Below are 16,314 nucleotides of genomic sequence, written 5' to 3'. Positions count from 1 at the left end.
AACACTGCTAACCGCACTTCGTAGTGTGGGATGCAGGCTAATAACACTGAACACTTAAGCCCCTATTCTCAGTTCCCTAGCACCTTTTTCTCAGCGATTTATTTTTTGGATGCGGCTGATTTTTATCCTTTTGTACCTTACTTATGCAGATTATGGCGATATTAGAATGATTTAAGCAACACAGAAGTGCACAGTAACGTATAATAAGCAAAATAAATCGCTTAGGAAAAGGTGTTAGGGAGTTTCCTTTACTAAGCAAAATAAATCGCTTAGGAAAAGGTTTTAGGGAGCCTCCTTAATGAACGAGAATGCGGACCTTACTATTGTTCTGTAAATGACTATCAGAAATGAGAGACTTTGCTTTCATCTTCGCTTACTTTCGTATTGATATTAGCGCCATTTTATAAAACCGATTTCTGGCGATAATTTTTGACACACCTGACAAAGAAGGAATGTCCCTGGTCCCTGTATCATTGCTGACTGAACTCCGTAATGTGGGATGCAGACCAATCAAAAAAAATCCCCGCAGGCGTTCCATAAATGACAAAAAAAGAACATGAAAAAATGGAGCCTGCTTAGACCTTTGCACATTCAGTTTTACCACTAAGGCCGTTATGGGATTAAATATAAGATACCCAAGACCGTATGATTATAAGTTAGTAATGGAAGGTGTACTTAAGCCTGAAATATTATACGATCAACTTAACAAATCTGAGGACAGGAAATAGTCGGACTGCATTCTATTTTATTCAGCACCTTCAGCAGTGAGGTAGTAAGGTCAAACTTCCTTTATTTTTCATCATGTGCTTTAATAGTGATGTGAATTTGGACCTTGCTTTTCGTTTTGTGGTCTTACGTTTAGCAATACGACTGTTCAGACCAAATACTCGTACATAGGAAGGTCTGTAACTAGCTTCACTAAACATCACTTAACCGTAGCTTATGTGTTGTGGGGACGGCCCTGTCTGCTGGCGTGGGTGTGGCAGTGGGAGTAGGAAATGAATAAATGATGCAGGGATAGACACTGATAACATGGGAGAAGTCGTCTGGTGGAATGAAAGAGGGGCGTTACAAATGGACCACCTTAAAGATGTATTTCAGTCCACAACTTTACTCTCCTCCCCCTCTCCCCCAGCGTCCATCCTTGACCTGCGCTACCACTACACCTCCCTGCTGGTGGAAGACTTCAGCAGGGGATACCAGATCGAGGAGCACCACCTGACATTTGGTGACCTGACTCCCAAGCCAGCAGGAGACGCCCATACCCTCACGCTCAAGGTCAGTCATGTCCTTCATTCTCCTATGGTCGGACCAACTCTAGTAATTTGTTCCAGTTAACTCCAAACGATTTATATGGTCGAGATAACTCTATTATTTATATCATTTAGCTTCAAACAGTATTATTCCACTAAGAATGTGTCATAGGAAACTGATTTTTTATTTTTTTATACTGACATCATTAACCGTATTGTGGTCGGTACAGCTTTAAGCTTTTATATCTGCTAACGCCAGACGATTACATTCGGCATGGAGAGAGACATAGATACCTGAACATAAAATGAGTCTCTGCTTATAAGGTCACATACTTAAGTTCAGGTCATATATTTTAGGTTAGGACATGTATTAGGGTCATACATTTAAGATTGGATCGTGTATTAAAGGTCGGGTCATATATTTAAGGTGATACACATAAGGTCAAGTCATGTGTTAAAGGTCGGATCATCCATTTAAAAAGCCAGGTCATGTATTGAAGATCATACGCTTGAGGTCAGGCCATGTATCAAAAGGTCAGGTTATTCATTCAAGGTCAGGTTATGCAGTTAAGGTCAGGCCATGCATTTAAGGTCAGGCAATGAATTTAATATAACACAGAGGCCAGGCATTCATGAAATCCCTCCAGTATGATGACATATTGCATAACCTGTTCTAGTTACCCACAGACGATTTTATTTAGCCTTTCTCTGCTAACTAATGGCGTTCAATATATCCTCCATTATCACCTTAATTTAAAGTTGTCTCCTCTAAGTTTAATGAGATTGCCTGCTACTGGAAAGGATTGTGTTAAAAGTGCGTCATAGTATTGAAGGTTTTGTGTGTGTGTGTGTGTGTGTGGTGTGTGTGTGTGTGTGTGTGTGTGTGTGTGTGTGTGTGTGTGTGTGTGTGTGTGTGTGTGTGTGTGTGTGTGTGTGTGTGTGTGTGTGTGTGAACTTGCAAATCATTCTCTGCGTGGCGCTTGGTGGTCGAGTGAGTGGGGGTGGAGGGTGGAGGGAAGAGATAGGTTGGCGAGGTGAGTGAAGTGGGAGGGCTGGGCACATTTGGTGGGGTGGAGGACGGGGTGGATTGGGTGGGTGCGTTGAATAGGTTGCAGTGGACGGGATAGGCTGAGTGGGGTGGATTGTTGTAGTTAGGGTTGGTGGGTAGAGTGGGCGGGTGGGTGTGGGTTTGGGGTGTAGGGGTTGGTGTGTGGGTGAGCTGCGTGGATGGGTGGACAGGGTGGGTGTGTGGGTAGTTGGGTGGCTGGGTCTGGTTAGGTTGGTGGGTTGGTTGGTAGTTGAGTGGATGGGTGGGGTCTGATGGAGTCGGGTGGAAGTGTGGGTGGACAGGTGGGCGGGTAGCAGGGTGGGTGGAGTACTTGCTGTCAACAACACCGACACGAATTTTCATTTTCTTGATTCATGGATTAAAAAAAATTCGAAGCTATAGGCTCGAAACAACTCGCTGACTCGATCAAATACCTGAACTTACTCTTAAATCTACCCATTCAGTCAAACACAATATGACTTTCCTGATGCTTTTGGAATAATCTGTGCTGTGAAAGGTGGTGTGTGTGTGTGTGTGTGTGTGTGTGTGTGTGTGTGTGTGTGTGTGTGTGTGTGTGTGTGTGTGTGTGTGTGTGTGTGTAAACTTCCAAGTGGGCAGAATGATGGGCGAATGGGTGGTTGATGGAGTGGGTGAGATGGGCAGAGTGAGTGAGGTGGATGGATGGATGGATGAATAGGTGGGCTGATGGGTGGGTGTGTTTTCTGGAGGTGGGTGGGTGGGTGTGTGGCTTCCTAGAGGACAAGGCATGAGACAGGCTTATTTTGCTAGTACTGCTTAAATACTAATGATGCACAGATTACCTAAAAATACTGACCATATTTCACTGTGGTAAAAAATAAAAACAATGAAAGAAACAGGAGAAAAATGAGGTAAATTATGTAGAGCTAATCCGTAAGTTAATATAGGTAACCGAGCTATGTGTGTCTGTGTGCTCTGTTAACCATAGAATATAAATGAGAACACAGGAATGCATGGGTTGGTGTCTCGAGGACCGTATGCACAGAGTCACTGAGAGATCAACATTTGGTGAGGATATCTTGCCGTACACATACAAATTACTGGAATGAATATATCTACAAATTTCAGACTGCATAAAGTATAACCAGTACATTTCTGTCTGTGTTTTATTAATGGAGCAACACACAACCAGCCAGCATTCATTCTCAGGGCTGTATTTTCGTTGGCTTCATAATTCTTCGTAACACATCTTCCTCTGCGATTTATTTTGCCTTTTGCGCCTCTTGTATATTAATGATGCAAATTTTGTCGATATTGAAACGATATGACTAACGTACAAGAGATTAAGATGTACTAAGCAAAATAAATCACACAGAAAACCCCCTATTTCACCAATAATATGTCCCTCACCCCAAACACAACATTTTCTTGGTTAATCGTGGCTTCGAATTATTCACATTACAGTGTCACTTCTTCCTTTTTACTCTTACAGTGTTTCTTCTTCTTGAAATTCATGAAACTGTAAGGAGTCTTTGTTTTTGGTGCACAGAATAGTTATCATAGTTGCAGCCCAAACTAAAACACAGTCTTGAGAAGGATGCTTTGTTTTCATTACAGTTCTCTCTCTCTCTCTCTCTCTCTCTCTCATTTGCATCCTCTCCTCCTCCCCCTCCCTCACACCCCTCTTTGTCTCTCCCTTTCAGTTATACTCCCCTCTCTTTCAGTTGCCGGAGGACGGCGTGAATGGGTTTGGTGTGGGTGAGGGCGTTGAGGGGCGAGTGGTGTTCTTCATGCTGAGGGCCAGGGATGAAACAGGCAACAGCGGGGTGCCTTCCAACCTGGCCACCGCCTACTTCCCTCCCAGGCTGTATGTGCAGAAGCAGCAGGTGAGAGAGAGAGAGAGAGAGAGAGAGAGAGAGAGAGAGAGAGAGAGAGAGAGAGAGAGAGAGAGAGAGAGAAAGAAAGAAATAGAGAGAGTTTCACATATTTTACAAACCACACAGGCTTTACCGTTTTATCATGTGTTCAGTACTTTTCCATGAACACACTGACATGCCATACAAACGCTCTTGTTGTTGTCAAGATACAGCACCTTGTTGTGTAAGATTCCCCAGTCTCCAGAGATGCTGAAGGCAAGTATTACCGACGTTCATGGCAGAGGTGTTGTGCAGTAGTTTCACTTGTTGCCATTTATACCTGAACTTTGGGCCTCAGGTAATGACGTGAGAGACGGTAAGTAGCACAGCACAGGGCCAGTGAGATACTCACTTCATAGCAATCAGTCCGAAGATTTTCCATTTTCTCTCACTGACTTATGTCCCTGTCTGATGGAGTATTTCCAGATCTGCTCTGGGTACATTGTAAAATGACAGGACCCTCTGAGCAGGGACAGGACAGGTAGAGTATCAGTGGTCAACAGACCTTTTCGTCGAATCCATCTTATTTCCAAGAGAAAACCTCCGTCTGCCTTATTCCCCTCGAGTGAGCTTAGTTTACTGGTTGCCACAATCTGCCTCATTGTTGTGAGGGGCTTGGTCACGCATACCGGTACTCTTTGAGTGGTTACAGCCGACTAAGCTGCCACTCTCTTCTTATTTGGTATTGGGGGCTGTGTCCTGTACACTGGATACGTGTTGCAACTTGAATAAACTGCCGTGGAAACTAATATCTCTGCAGAAAAGTTTGAACCAAAGTTCCTTCTCTAGTGTCCTCTGAACAAGCCTAATGGGACACCAGAGAACATGAACTTCACCCTCTCAGACTCACATTCACTTACACACTGCTTTTCACATGCCATGCTCCATGTATGCAAGCCTTTTATGCAACTCTTGCAGTTCCTACATCTCACACCCTTGTTAATTATACACACACATACACACACACACACACACATACACACACACACACATATATATATATATATATATATATATATATATATATATATATATATATATATATATATATATATATATATATATATATATATATATATATATATAATATATATATATATATATATATATATATATATATATATATATATATATATATATATATATTGGTCATATCTGCTAATCAGTGCTTAAAGAGGCAGATAATTAACATCAGGTCGATGGCAGTCCACTTGGATAAGACTTAAATATTTATATTATGAGTACTCAGGTAGTGTAATTTTTTCACCTGACATTGTGTATTCATTGTGTTTTAAATGTTAAGTTTTGGCCTCGTGTTAGTTCAACTATTATCTTCTGCAGTGTTTTTGATAAGTGGGTGCATAAGAGATGTAGTGGTATTAAAGCTAGACAGCGAGATAATGCTGATTTCATGTGTGCGGTGTATTGGACAGAAATTCTAGAGATTATCAGGCATGAAAGGACTGATCTTGTTAATGAGTCGCTTGAGTGTGTGGAACAGTTTTGTTATTTGGGGGACATGTTATAAGCTGGAGATCGGGCTGGAACTAGCTCTGTGGCTAGGGTAAGAAATGGTTGGAGGAAGTTCAGGGAGCTTTTGCCTCTCCTGGCACTGAGAGGGCTCTCCCTCCGTGCTAAGGGATATTTGTATGCGACATGTATTAAGAATGTAATACTGTATGGTAGTGGGACCTGAGCAGTAAAGGAGGAGGATATTTGTAGGCTCAAACGTACAGAAATGACAATGATTAGATGGATGTGTAGTGCATCTTTGAATGCGAGTCCTTGTGGGGGGGGGGCTAAGTTTACGATTAAAGAGTTCTGAGGAAGGATGGGACTGGAGTGTATTGGTGCTGTGATAAGAAGGGGCAGATTGAGGTGGTTTGGGCATGTGGAGAGGATTGAGGAAGACAAGTGAGTGCGAAAAGTGAAAAGTATGAACGTCGAGGTTAGGGTTGTGAGAGGCAGACCAAAAAAGACCTGGGACGTTGTCATAGAGTGTGGCCTCAGGGATAAGGGACTGAACTGGGAGGCTGCCAGAGATCGAGCAGCGTGGATAGCAGCCATTAGGTGACCAAGGCTGATGCCTGCAAGCAAGGTGGATCCTTTATACACGACATAATACAAACAATACGATATTATCACCACTACTGCTGCTACTACTACTACAACTACTACTGCTGCTGTTGCTGCTGCTATTATTGTTCTTAATAATAATAATAATAATAATAATAACTAAAGAACACACCAGAGAGCGCATGCCTCCACCAATGCCATTGCCATTGAAAAGGATCAGAATCAGGAACCGTGGATATAATTGTGTGGAATACATGGGATTCGGATCCGCCCCTGAATTTAATCAATTGTTCCTTGACCCATGGGCCACTCTTCCACAAAATTTTACTGAAATTCACTGAACACTTTTGGAGATATTGTGCGGGATACATTGGATCCACATCTGCCCCCAGATTTAATTAATTCTTTCTTGGCCGATAGCCCACCCTTCCACAAAATTTCATTGAAATTCATTGAGAACTTAAATTGCGCGGGATACATAGGATCCGGATCTGTCCCCAAATTTAATCAATTCTTTCTTGGTCCATGGCCCAACCTTTCACAAAATATCATTGAAATTCATTGAAGAGTTTCAACCCCCACCCAACTCAGGGCCTTTGACCGATTTTGATGAAAATCAATAGGCTTCAAGGGTTTATGGATATCAACCTTCTCTCTCTCTCTCTCTCTCTCTCTCTCTTTTTTTTTTTTTTTTTTTTTTTTGAGAACGATTGGTGCAAAATTGTGACCTGTAGGGTGCAGACAAACAAACTGACAGACAAATATATGGTACTGACCAACATGCTTGCCGAATCGAAAGATTCCGACAAGCAACAAACATACGTGAATGCATAACCTCCTCCAGCTTCGTTGGCGGAGGTAATACTACTACTACTACTACTAAATTATTATTATTATTATTATGTTTATTATTATTATTATCATTATTATTATCTTGAGTGTTTCTCCTTTTTCCCTCCAGGAGGAGGAGCGTCTGGAGGCCCTGAGCGGGTTGATGGTGCTGGTGGTGCTGGCGGTGGTGATCCTGGCGCTGCTGGCCTTCACGTGCTCCCTTAAATACCTCCACGCACGCAGGAAGCAGCGCAGGGTACAGGACCTGGGCGAGGGGGGCGTCACTCTCAGGGGAGGGGAGAGGAACACGCTGAGGGGGGTGGAGAGGGGCACGGTGAGGAGTGTTGATAGGGGCAACCTGAGCGGCACGGTGAGGAGTGTTGATAGGGGGCTGGAGAGGGGGACGGGGAGAGGCATAGAGAGAGGCACAGTGAGAAGCGTTTCGGCATATGGTCGACGATCCTACTATCAATAGAGTGAAAAACACAATACATAATTTAACCTTACTGTACTTTATGCCAGGAAGAAGGAACCATAGGCCACGTAAAAAGTCGTAGCGTCTGCATCATTTGTGTATTTTTGTAACTTTTTTAAAATTGTGATAAATCCTGAAGGTTTGTACTAGTTAATTGCAGACAATTTATATTCAGGAGGGGAGACTTTTGTAGTGAGCATATCAGTTTAACCTGTATGTGATTAGTACAGTACTTAGGAATGTCTCTCCTAAGCTGAATAAAACAGTCTGGAGGCAGGAAGAATGAAGCAAAGAATTCGTCATGGAACTGAGGAGGCTAAGTACTGATGGGCAATGTAGATACAGTATTTGTTTCTGTGGAGAACAATAGGTGGAAAATTAGCTGAATCTGTTTCTGACTCTTTCATCCCGAGGGGTCTCTCCTAAGTTTAATAAAATTGTCTAGCGTTACTCAGAACAAAATGTAAGTCCTCTGGCTGAGAGAGAGAGAGAGAAAGAGAGAATCACGTGAGTGCAGAATGTAATATGTTCAACGGCAATTGTCACCTAGTGGTCCACAAGGAAATATACGCTGTGGGGTTGCCAAAAGCCAACATGAAGAGGAAAACTTTAATTTGAGTGATATAATTGCCTCTCAGTTTAACGGTATGATTGCCAGTGATGCTACAGTCAAAGGTATTCCAGTAATTTTCTGTTCTCAGCAAACCTTTAGCAAAATTCCGGATATGAAATAAATCGCATGTACTAAAGATATCAACCTGCCGCACGTGCCTTTACTGTCTATATGCCTGCAAGATACATGATAGGCTCCATCAGGCCCAGATGGATTGTGAAAACCAATCTGCCCAGAAGCGGGTCACATGTAAGTCTAACGCTATATAATGTAAGACAAACTTAAATAACTGACGAAGCTTCACACTTTGTTGCCAGAATTGATCCTAACACTGGGCACCAGGGACCCTATTAATAAACTGCCAAGCTCAAGTTCTCTATAAAATTGCTTGTAGAGTATATATGCATGTCTTCACTCAGACACCTACCTAAATAATTCAGAATCAAATTAGAGTTCATATTAAAGTGACTACAGTATATACGGGGTGGGGGGGGGAGGCATCTATGATAATAAGTATTGCACAAGCTAGGGATTCTTGTTTATCGCTGAAATTGGCTAAGATATTTTCTGAATACGAACCAGGTCACTATGAACCCAGTCTGATATCACTCACACCATACTCACTTCCTTTGCCAAGATCGTTTTTATACATACATTCATTATCTCGCTTTCCACTACCGTTGTCACTGTTCCATAATGTATACAAACTCATCCAGTTTTAGTAAGATTCCCTTTTCCTAAATTTTGAATCACACTGCTGCCGATGGAGAGAAAGAATAATATATTTCAACAAGTGCTACAAATCCTTACTCATCATCTAGTGATCTAATGGATTCACCGAAGGGTCATAATACCCATCTTTTCATTTTCACTTCTCGGAAATTACAAGAGCCTAACACAACAATATTGTGCTGGTCACTACAACGTGTTATGGAAAGGCTGTAGAGCCGTAGTACTGTCGAATTCTGTCACTAAGCTACGGAGAATAAATTGCAAAATAATGCAAATTTCCGCCAAGTTATGGTGAATGAACTGCAAACTGAACCATCATCATCATCATCATTATCATTATCATCATTATCATCACCATCATACAAACCACTTCACTTCAGTTCACCTAATTATCCTTAGTACTGAATGTATAGGACAATAGGTAATAGCTTTAATACATAACATTATACATTAGATTTAAGTAAAAACTGCGCATTATTATAGTAAACCTACAAATAACTGGTGGTGTCAGTACTGCTTGGTTTGGTCACCGCCAGAGTTTTAAATTTGCAACTTAGATATGGCTATGTAATTTCATGTATTTTCATGTTAAGTAGACTAAGTGACTCATGCTGGATTATACCACTTTCTAATGTAACAGAAGTCTTTTATAGCCTAGGTAATGATGATTACATACTACTGGCGAGAAAATGAGAACAGAGTGACAGTTTATGCAGTATAAGTCAAATGTAAACTGCAAGTTGGCTTGGATAACAATATATATTTAGAAGCTGATATTTTGACATTTTTTTCCCCTGATTATCACGGATAAGCTTTATTTTGTTATTTATCTATTTACTTATATTTAAGATTTACCGCATATTCTTCTACAGAGAGCAGAATAGTAACATGCAGCGGCAAAAAGTATCTTTAATTGTCTCAGTTCTTTCAGTTGCAATCGCCTAAGTACATAAAAGATTGCCTACCAAACTTCAATTACTACCCATAAAGGTAATACGCCAATTTGTTTTAATTCACAGTAACAGTCGTCTGAAATGAGTTGAAATATATTGGAACATTTTCCTAATATAAGTAGGACTTGCTCATCATGCATCACGCGATAACACCTTCCTGCTGAAGAGCTGCCACAATCAGAGAGGCAAAGAAACTAAATCCCCAAATGCCAATTCCAGACGAAGGAAAATCCATTCACAATTGCCAGTCACCTTACCCAGAGATCACTCTGGGTGGTCATGGCTGTGTCTATTCTTCTCCTTGCCGATTCAAGCAGAGATAATGTCATGTACTCTGTTGTGGCCACTCAAATCACATGGAAGCAGGACACAGACCCACATGGGAGCAACCAGTACACCTAAACCAAACCCACGAGAACTGATACACTCCATGTATGGTCAGGTGTTCTCTGGGAGCACACAGCCCACCAGTTCAGAAGATTCCATCACAACACCCATGCCAGATGCAGGACAGATCCACACACAGGTGTTGTTTGAACTCACAGCCGCAAGTAGGTTTGTCTGTATCCAGAGTCTTCAGTTCAAACTTTCACCACTATCGGACGGCGCTGGAGGTAAACTTGGAGAAAGGAATATAAGGAGCCCTTCTCTGTCCGTACAGTAGTTTATATCAAACAACAACCAAGTCTTATCTTCCTTCATCTCAAAAAGATCTCCACATTTCCTCCTTCCACTCTCCTCTCCCACCCAGATTTCTTGTCGCCTTCTACTGCTAGTAAACCCTCTCCTCCTCACATCTGAAACTTGTCCGATTTGCTCCACTTCATCCTACCTGTCTCATATTATCTTCTCAGTCCCTTACCAACATACTCTACCTGCCGATCCCATTTCACATTCCATGGACAAATTCCCCTCTCAACCCCAGCAGGACTCGACACAGACGAAGGCCAAGTAGAGGATTGAGAGATTCATTGTAGGGCAGGAAACACTGCTCCCAAAAGGACTCAAATCATCCTGCCTTCCAGTTCACTTCGAAGACTTAGAGGACACCAAGGACATCATCGAATGGAGGGGCCATGTCTACCCAGAGGCAGTAGGTGGTCTAATGTTCCCTTTCGTCTTTTTAACACTTGGGGAATGGCTGTCACTTTCCTCTCTGACGTATCATATGAGTAAGAACTTTCTCCCAGGAAAGAAAGGGTACAACAGGGAAGAAAGTCTGCAGGTGCACAGCGAGGCAGTGACAAGGAGCAGGGACGTAAGCATGGAAGTAAAGCAATCGTTACACGTCAGTTCTGTGATCTCAGCACAAATGTATGGAAGTTCACTTCCATACGTTAAAATGAGAGGAGAAGAATGGAAATAAGTTATTTTAGAGGAGCATGTGGAGTTACATGAAAGACATATGGACAAATGAGGAAGTTAAGGGTCTTTGTGATGTTGTGGATGTGCTGGAAACTGTTAGAAGTACCCTTACATAGTTTGGCCATGTGGAGAATATGGAGATTCAGACTGATGAGCGGGATGAATGTGAGTAAGGTGGAAAAGCAGAGAGTGAGGAGGAGATCGAGGATGAGGTGGGGGGATGGGGTTAAGAGATACAGGAATAAGGGTGCTGTAAATTAGAAGTAGGACAGGCTGACGGTGGAGGACACGGTAACACGGAGATTCCTTCTGGGATAAAGGAGTCTGGCTGTAGATTCGTAGACAGAGGAAAGTGAAAATGAGAAGTGAAAAATTAATCATCATACTAGGTCAGTCTCTTGAAGGCGAAATTTTGTCCTGCGGAGAACGCACCATTGCGGATAATAAGTGCATTAGGCGTGGCGTCCAGTGATAGAAAGAAGAGATACTGAGGCCACAGGGTCCCTTGTACAGTACAGTGTCATAATTAATCAAATATCAGAAGGTCAGTTGTGTTTTCGTACTCACCCAGAAGATACTGAACAATAAGATAATTAATAATACCCCCTCAGGGCTGTTAAGGTACTGTAGGCCATGTTCCACTTCAGCTGCCCCTCTCCTGCCATGTTTTGCCCCATCTCATCTTCCATCTCGAGATTCTGTCGAAATTGATCCCTTTCATCTGATGACGCACTTATTTCTTATATCCTTCCTACCTCCAGATGTTTTTATATACAACTCGAAAGACCTCACGAACTGAGAGGTTTAAAAGAAGCTATATATAATCCTTCAAGTTAAAAGAAATTTCTCTGTGCTAGAAAAAGATGGTCAGGAGATAAAGAGAAGAAAATACATCATCTGACTTTAGGAGCTAATGGCACGAATAAGCTTACTGTTACGAGATCCGAAGCTACGTTTCATCTTACATATGCAGTGGCTTCCTCGTCCATGCGTTCTCCAAGTGAAGCGAAATTTTCATAAGCACCCTATTAAGGTAGTTATGACAAAGAAGTAATGAACGGCTGGAAAATTTTTGGCCAGGTAATGTGACCAGAGGTGAACGGTAGGCTGTCAACCATTAAATGCTCTGGATTACGATAGCTGCCCTTGTCCCTGGGATTCAGTACACCTTGTAAAGGGTAATATAATTATAAAAATTAAATATCTGTCTTAATTCTATAGCTTGCGAGCCTGCTAACATGAGTAGCCTACCGTATACACATGGAAACGCCTAAAACTTGAAACTGCAGTCTTCCTAAGACCAATTAAAGCTTGCCTGCAATAATGAAATGCTTCAATAGCAGGCCAGCTTTAATTTTCGGGAACTAAGGAGATAGGAAAATTTGTCAGTGTATGATGATATTAAAAAATACTTTAATAAATTAAGCTTGAGATTTTTCATTATGGGAAGCAATGTCATAGTAAACTCACTGTAAGCGTGTGAAAATCCTGTTTAGCTACCCATATATTATTCGTTTTCTGTATTTTGCCATAAGAGAAAATGTAACACTAGTGCTAACGCGCATTAACTTTGATGAAAATCATACCATACTTTTTCTTTTCTTTAATTCACTCATGAATACTGATAGCTTGTGAAAATCCTGTTTAGCCTCCCATATGTAATTCGTTTTCTGTATTTCGCCTTAAGAAAAAATGTAACATTAGTGCTGCTCACTATTATAGAGCTCAATGGTGCCAACACGCTTTAATTTTGATGAAAACCATAACATACTTTTTTTTTTTTTTTTACTCAAGGTACTGATATTACAACACACTCCGCTGCTTATTTTCTGTAATGCACTGTTCCTACATGTCACTGTCTCCAGCTACTATTAAATCTGATCTCCGCTTTCTTTAAAGTGAACTAAATTACGATTGCCGATACACAAGTCTAAATTTTCAGTGAAGTCATAGGCATGTAGTCCATAGTTTTTATGTGGATTATCTTATGCTAGTGTGAATGTTCTGTATTGTAGAATCTAGCGTAAGGCTAGACCAAGTATATGGCCTTATATACGGAATGTGGAGCCAACCACATGTTCAAATTAGAGCCGTCTGTAAACCATGCTTAGCTCTGGAGCAAGTGCTTTGCGGCCTACCACGATCACCATAGGTACATCACCAGCACCACCACCAGCACCATCATCATCATAGGTACACCACCAGCACCATCATCATCACAGGCACCACCACCACCACCACCGTCACAGGTACCACCACCACCATTACCACAGCTACCACAATTTTCTGCTGAGTAAAATCGTTTGTTCATAATATCAGTGACGTAAGGGATCGGAGTGTAGATGTAACCCCCCCCCTCTCTCTCTCTCTCTCTCTCTCTCTCTCTCTCTCTCTCTCTCTGTGCAAAGACGTATAGAACTCCACGGAAATGCCCCGCCGCCACTTGCACGTACCCGTATATTGTAACACCAATGGGATTAATATTATGGCCCAAAACACTGACAGGAAATTGAACGTAGACCATCTGGAACCCACTTCCAACTATCCAGCCAAGTTTTTTTCAAAATCCTTTTTCCGGTTTTGGCTGCATTACACGAACACACACACACACACACACACACACACACACACACACACACACACACACACACACACATGCCCAGGACTGTAGTGTCCAGAATTATAGTATATTAAATTTGTTAGAATGTTTCTCCCCAATAGGACTGGCATATGGAGCAACTTTAACATAGCTAGAAAGCACTCAGAGAGCGCATACCTCAGCCAAAGCCAATAAAACTTATGATTTACTGCTGTCATTAGTCTTTCCTCCCAGTTGAGCATTTTTGCGGTCTCAGTCGGTTTCTGGACGGTCATACTCTGCCCTCCTAAACAATTTTAAAGAGCGCTTACCTCCGCGAACGACAAAGAACTTCATCATTTATATTAGACGGATCCAAGTCCACTTCATAATACAATAAACTTACCTATGCACAAAATTTTGCTAAAAAAAGATAACATTTTTTTTTTATATCTTGTACACCGACAGACACGGGGGAATACATAACCTCCATAACCTGAAATTTCTTTGGCGGAGGTATTAAGGGTCATATGTTTCAACAAATTAAAATAGGTGCACAGGTAAACAAGACAAATATAGTTACACTTCATTATTTACAACTAATTGTCTGCTCATTCCTTATCTTTATTAGTTCACCTCCTTTTACATGTTTTCCCTTCATTATTTTTCCTGACGCTTTCTATTCCAAATGAGCGATGAGGGGTTATTGTCTTTAAGAAGCCTGCAGTTTGGAAGACATCGGGCAACAGTGTAAAAGCTCACTGTAAACTCCAAATCGACAACAGGTGTGTGTGCAGTACCGGTAGTTCGTGTGCCTTAACTTGGCGGATATATGGGGTCCTTTTGAAGACTGTTTTCCATAGCTGAGTGGCAGAATAAGACACTAGTATGACTGTACATCTTTTCCGTAACGCCTTATCAAGACTGTCATCACATTCTAGTGTATTTCTTGCGTTTCAGCTCAGCAACGAAGATGGAGAGATGATGGTCTAGGGCACGTTAATGTGAACACAGTACTGCTCCATATGTTATGACGAAAAGAATTTGCTTTCATGGTTAGGTTTAGGGTCTACTGAGCCTGGTTAATGCAATGTAGACTGCAGTATCTGGGTGTACTGTAGACTGATAATTCTTAGCAATTTTCAGTAATACCGTATGTGTGTGTGTGTGTGTGTGTGTGTGTGTGTGTGTGTGTGTGTGTGTGTGTGTGTGTGTGATATTATTTTTGTTCATTTGTCGTTTTTCTGGTAAATCTTTGTGGACAGATGAGTTGGTTGGTGGGTGTGGTGGACAGGTGGGTGATTGGGTGGGCGGGGTAGGTTGGTGGGTAGGTTGATAAGTAGGGTGGGCTGAATGGGTGGGGAGGGCAAAGTGGATGTGCTGGGAGGATTGGATGGGCAGAGTGGGTAGGACGGGAGGTTGGAAATGGGGTGGTTAGTTGGACAGTCGGAGTGTGTGGGGAGGGTGGGGGAGGTGGATGGCAGGGGTTGGTGGGACAGCTGGGGAGGGTGGGGCAGGGGGGATGGGTGTGTGGACTGGGCAGCGTGGGTGGCGTAGATAGGGTGGATTAGGTGGACAAGGCGGGTGGGTGGGTTTGTGGACAGGTGGGTGGGTGAACTTTGAAGGTGGAAGTGTGGATGTGTGCCTTTCCAGATTGCAAGACAGGAGATAGACTTGCTACATTGGCTGAGTGGATAGAAATGTTAGTGGCTGATTAGGTGGATGGGATGAAAAGAAACACTGGCTATAGGTTCATGGGGCAAATAGGTCCATGTGAGCAAATAAGGCCATGAGAGAATACCGGTACAGCCGTGGTGGAAACTGGCTCAAGTGGTACTGAAGGTCCAGCATGTGAAAAAGAAAAAAAAAAAATCTATGGGAGAAAAAAGGTCTATGAGAGGATTCAGTGTTTCCCCATAGAACACTGAAGGCTAAACAAATCCATGGGAAAAACAGGTCTTCAGGTAAGATAGGTTCATGCGGGAAAATATATCCACGGGGAGAAGTAGGTCCACGAGCCAATGAAAAAATAGGTCCATGGGTTAAATAGGTCCAGTGGGGAAAATAGGTCTGTGTGGTGAAAACGGTCCATGGGGAAAAGTAAGATGATAAAAAAAAAAAAATCCATGGTGAAAGTAGGTCCACAGAGGAAATTAGGTGTGTGGAGAAACAGGTTCACATGGGGGATATAGGTCCATAAGGAGAAAATAGGTCGTTGGAGGAAAATGGGTACATATGGTGAAAGTAAGTCCATGAGGGAAAGTAGGTGGTTGGGGAATGACCCCTTAGTGCTGTAGCTTGAGACGAGCATATGTGTTAATTTTCCAGAGACGAGATCTTTTTACACAGATTGCATTTTGTTAGGCAAAGGAACAGAAGGGAACAAAGGTGAACAAAACTGAATACAGTTGAACAACCTCACATTCCTGTTCGACCCTGGGCCCTGCGGCACTACAGGCAATAGAGCAAATGGAAAAGAATAGAATAAAATGATG

General features: G+C 42.1%; 1 protein-coding gene across 1 annotated transcript in view; it reads left to right on the top strand.

The window, feature by feature from the left end:
- LOC145392125 (calcium-activated chloride channel regulator 1-like) overlaps positions 1-10,278 on the top strand; it is a 65,348-nt gene extending 55,070 nt beyond the window's left edge. Inside the window, exons 18-21 of the mRNA XM_080266576.1 lie at positions 1,136-1,278; positions 4,005-4,166; positions 7,234-7,473; positions 10,096-10,278. Of these exons, the coding sequence (XP_080122702.1) occupies positions 1,136-1,278; positions 4,005-4,166; positions 7,234-7,473; positions 10,096-10,278 (728 nt within the window). The remainder of the gene's footprint in view (positions 1-1,135; positions 1,279-4,004; positions 4,167-7,233; positions 7,474-10,095) is intronic.
- Positions 10,279-16,314: the final 6,036 nt, after the last annotated feature.

Source organism: Coenobita brevimanus, chromosome 21, assembly GCF_032717465.1.
Source record: "Coenobita brevimanus isolate Jiangsu-jjx chromosome 21, ASM3271746v2, whole genome shotgun sequence".
Taxonomy (NCBI): Eukaryota; Metazoa; Arthropoda; class Malacostraca; order Decapoda; family Coenobitidae; genus Coenobita; species Coenobita brevimanus.
This window is presented reverse-complemented; position numbering and strand designations above follow the sequence as displayed.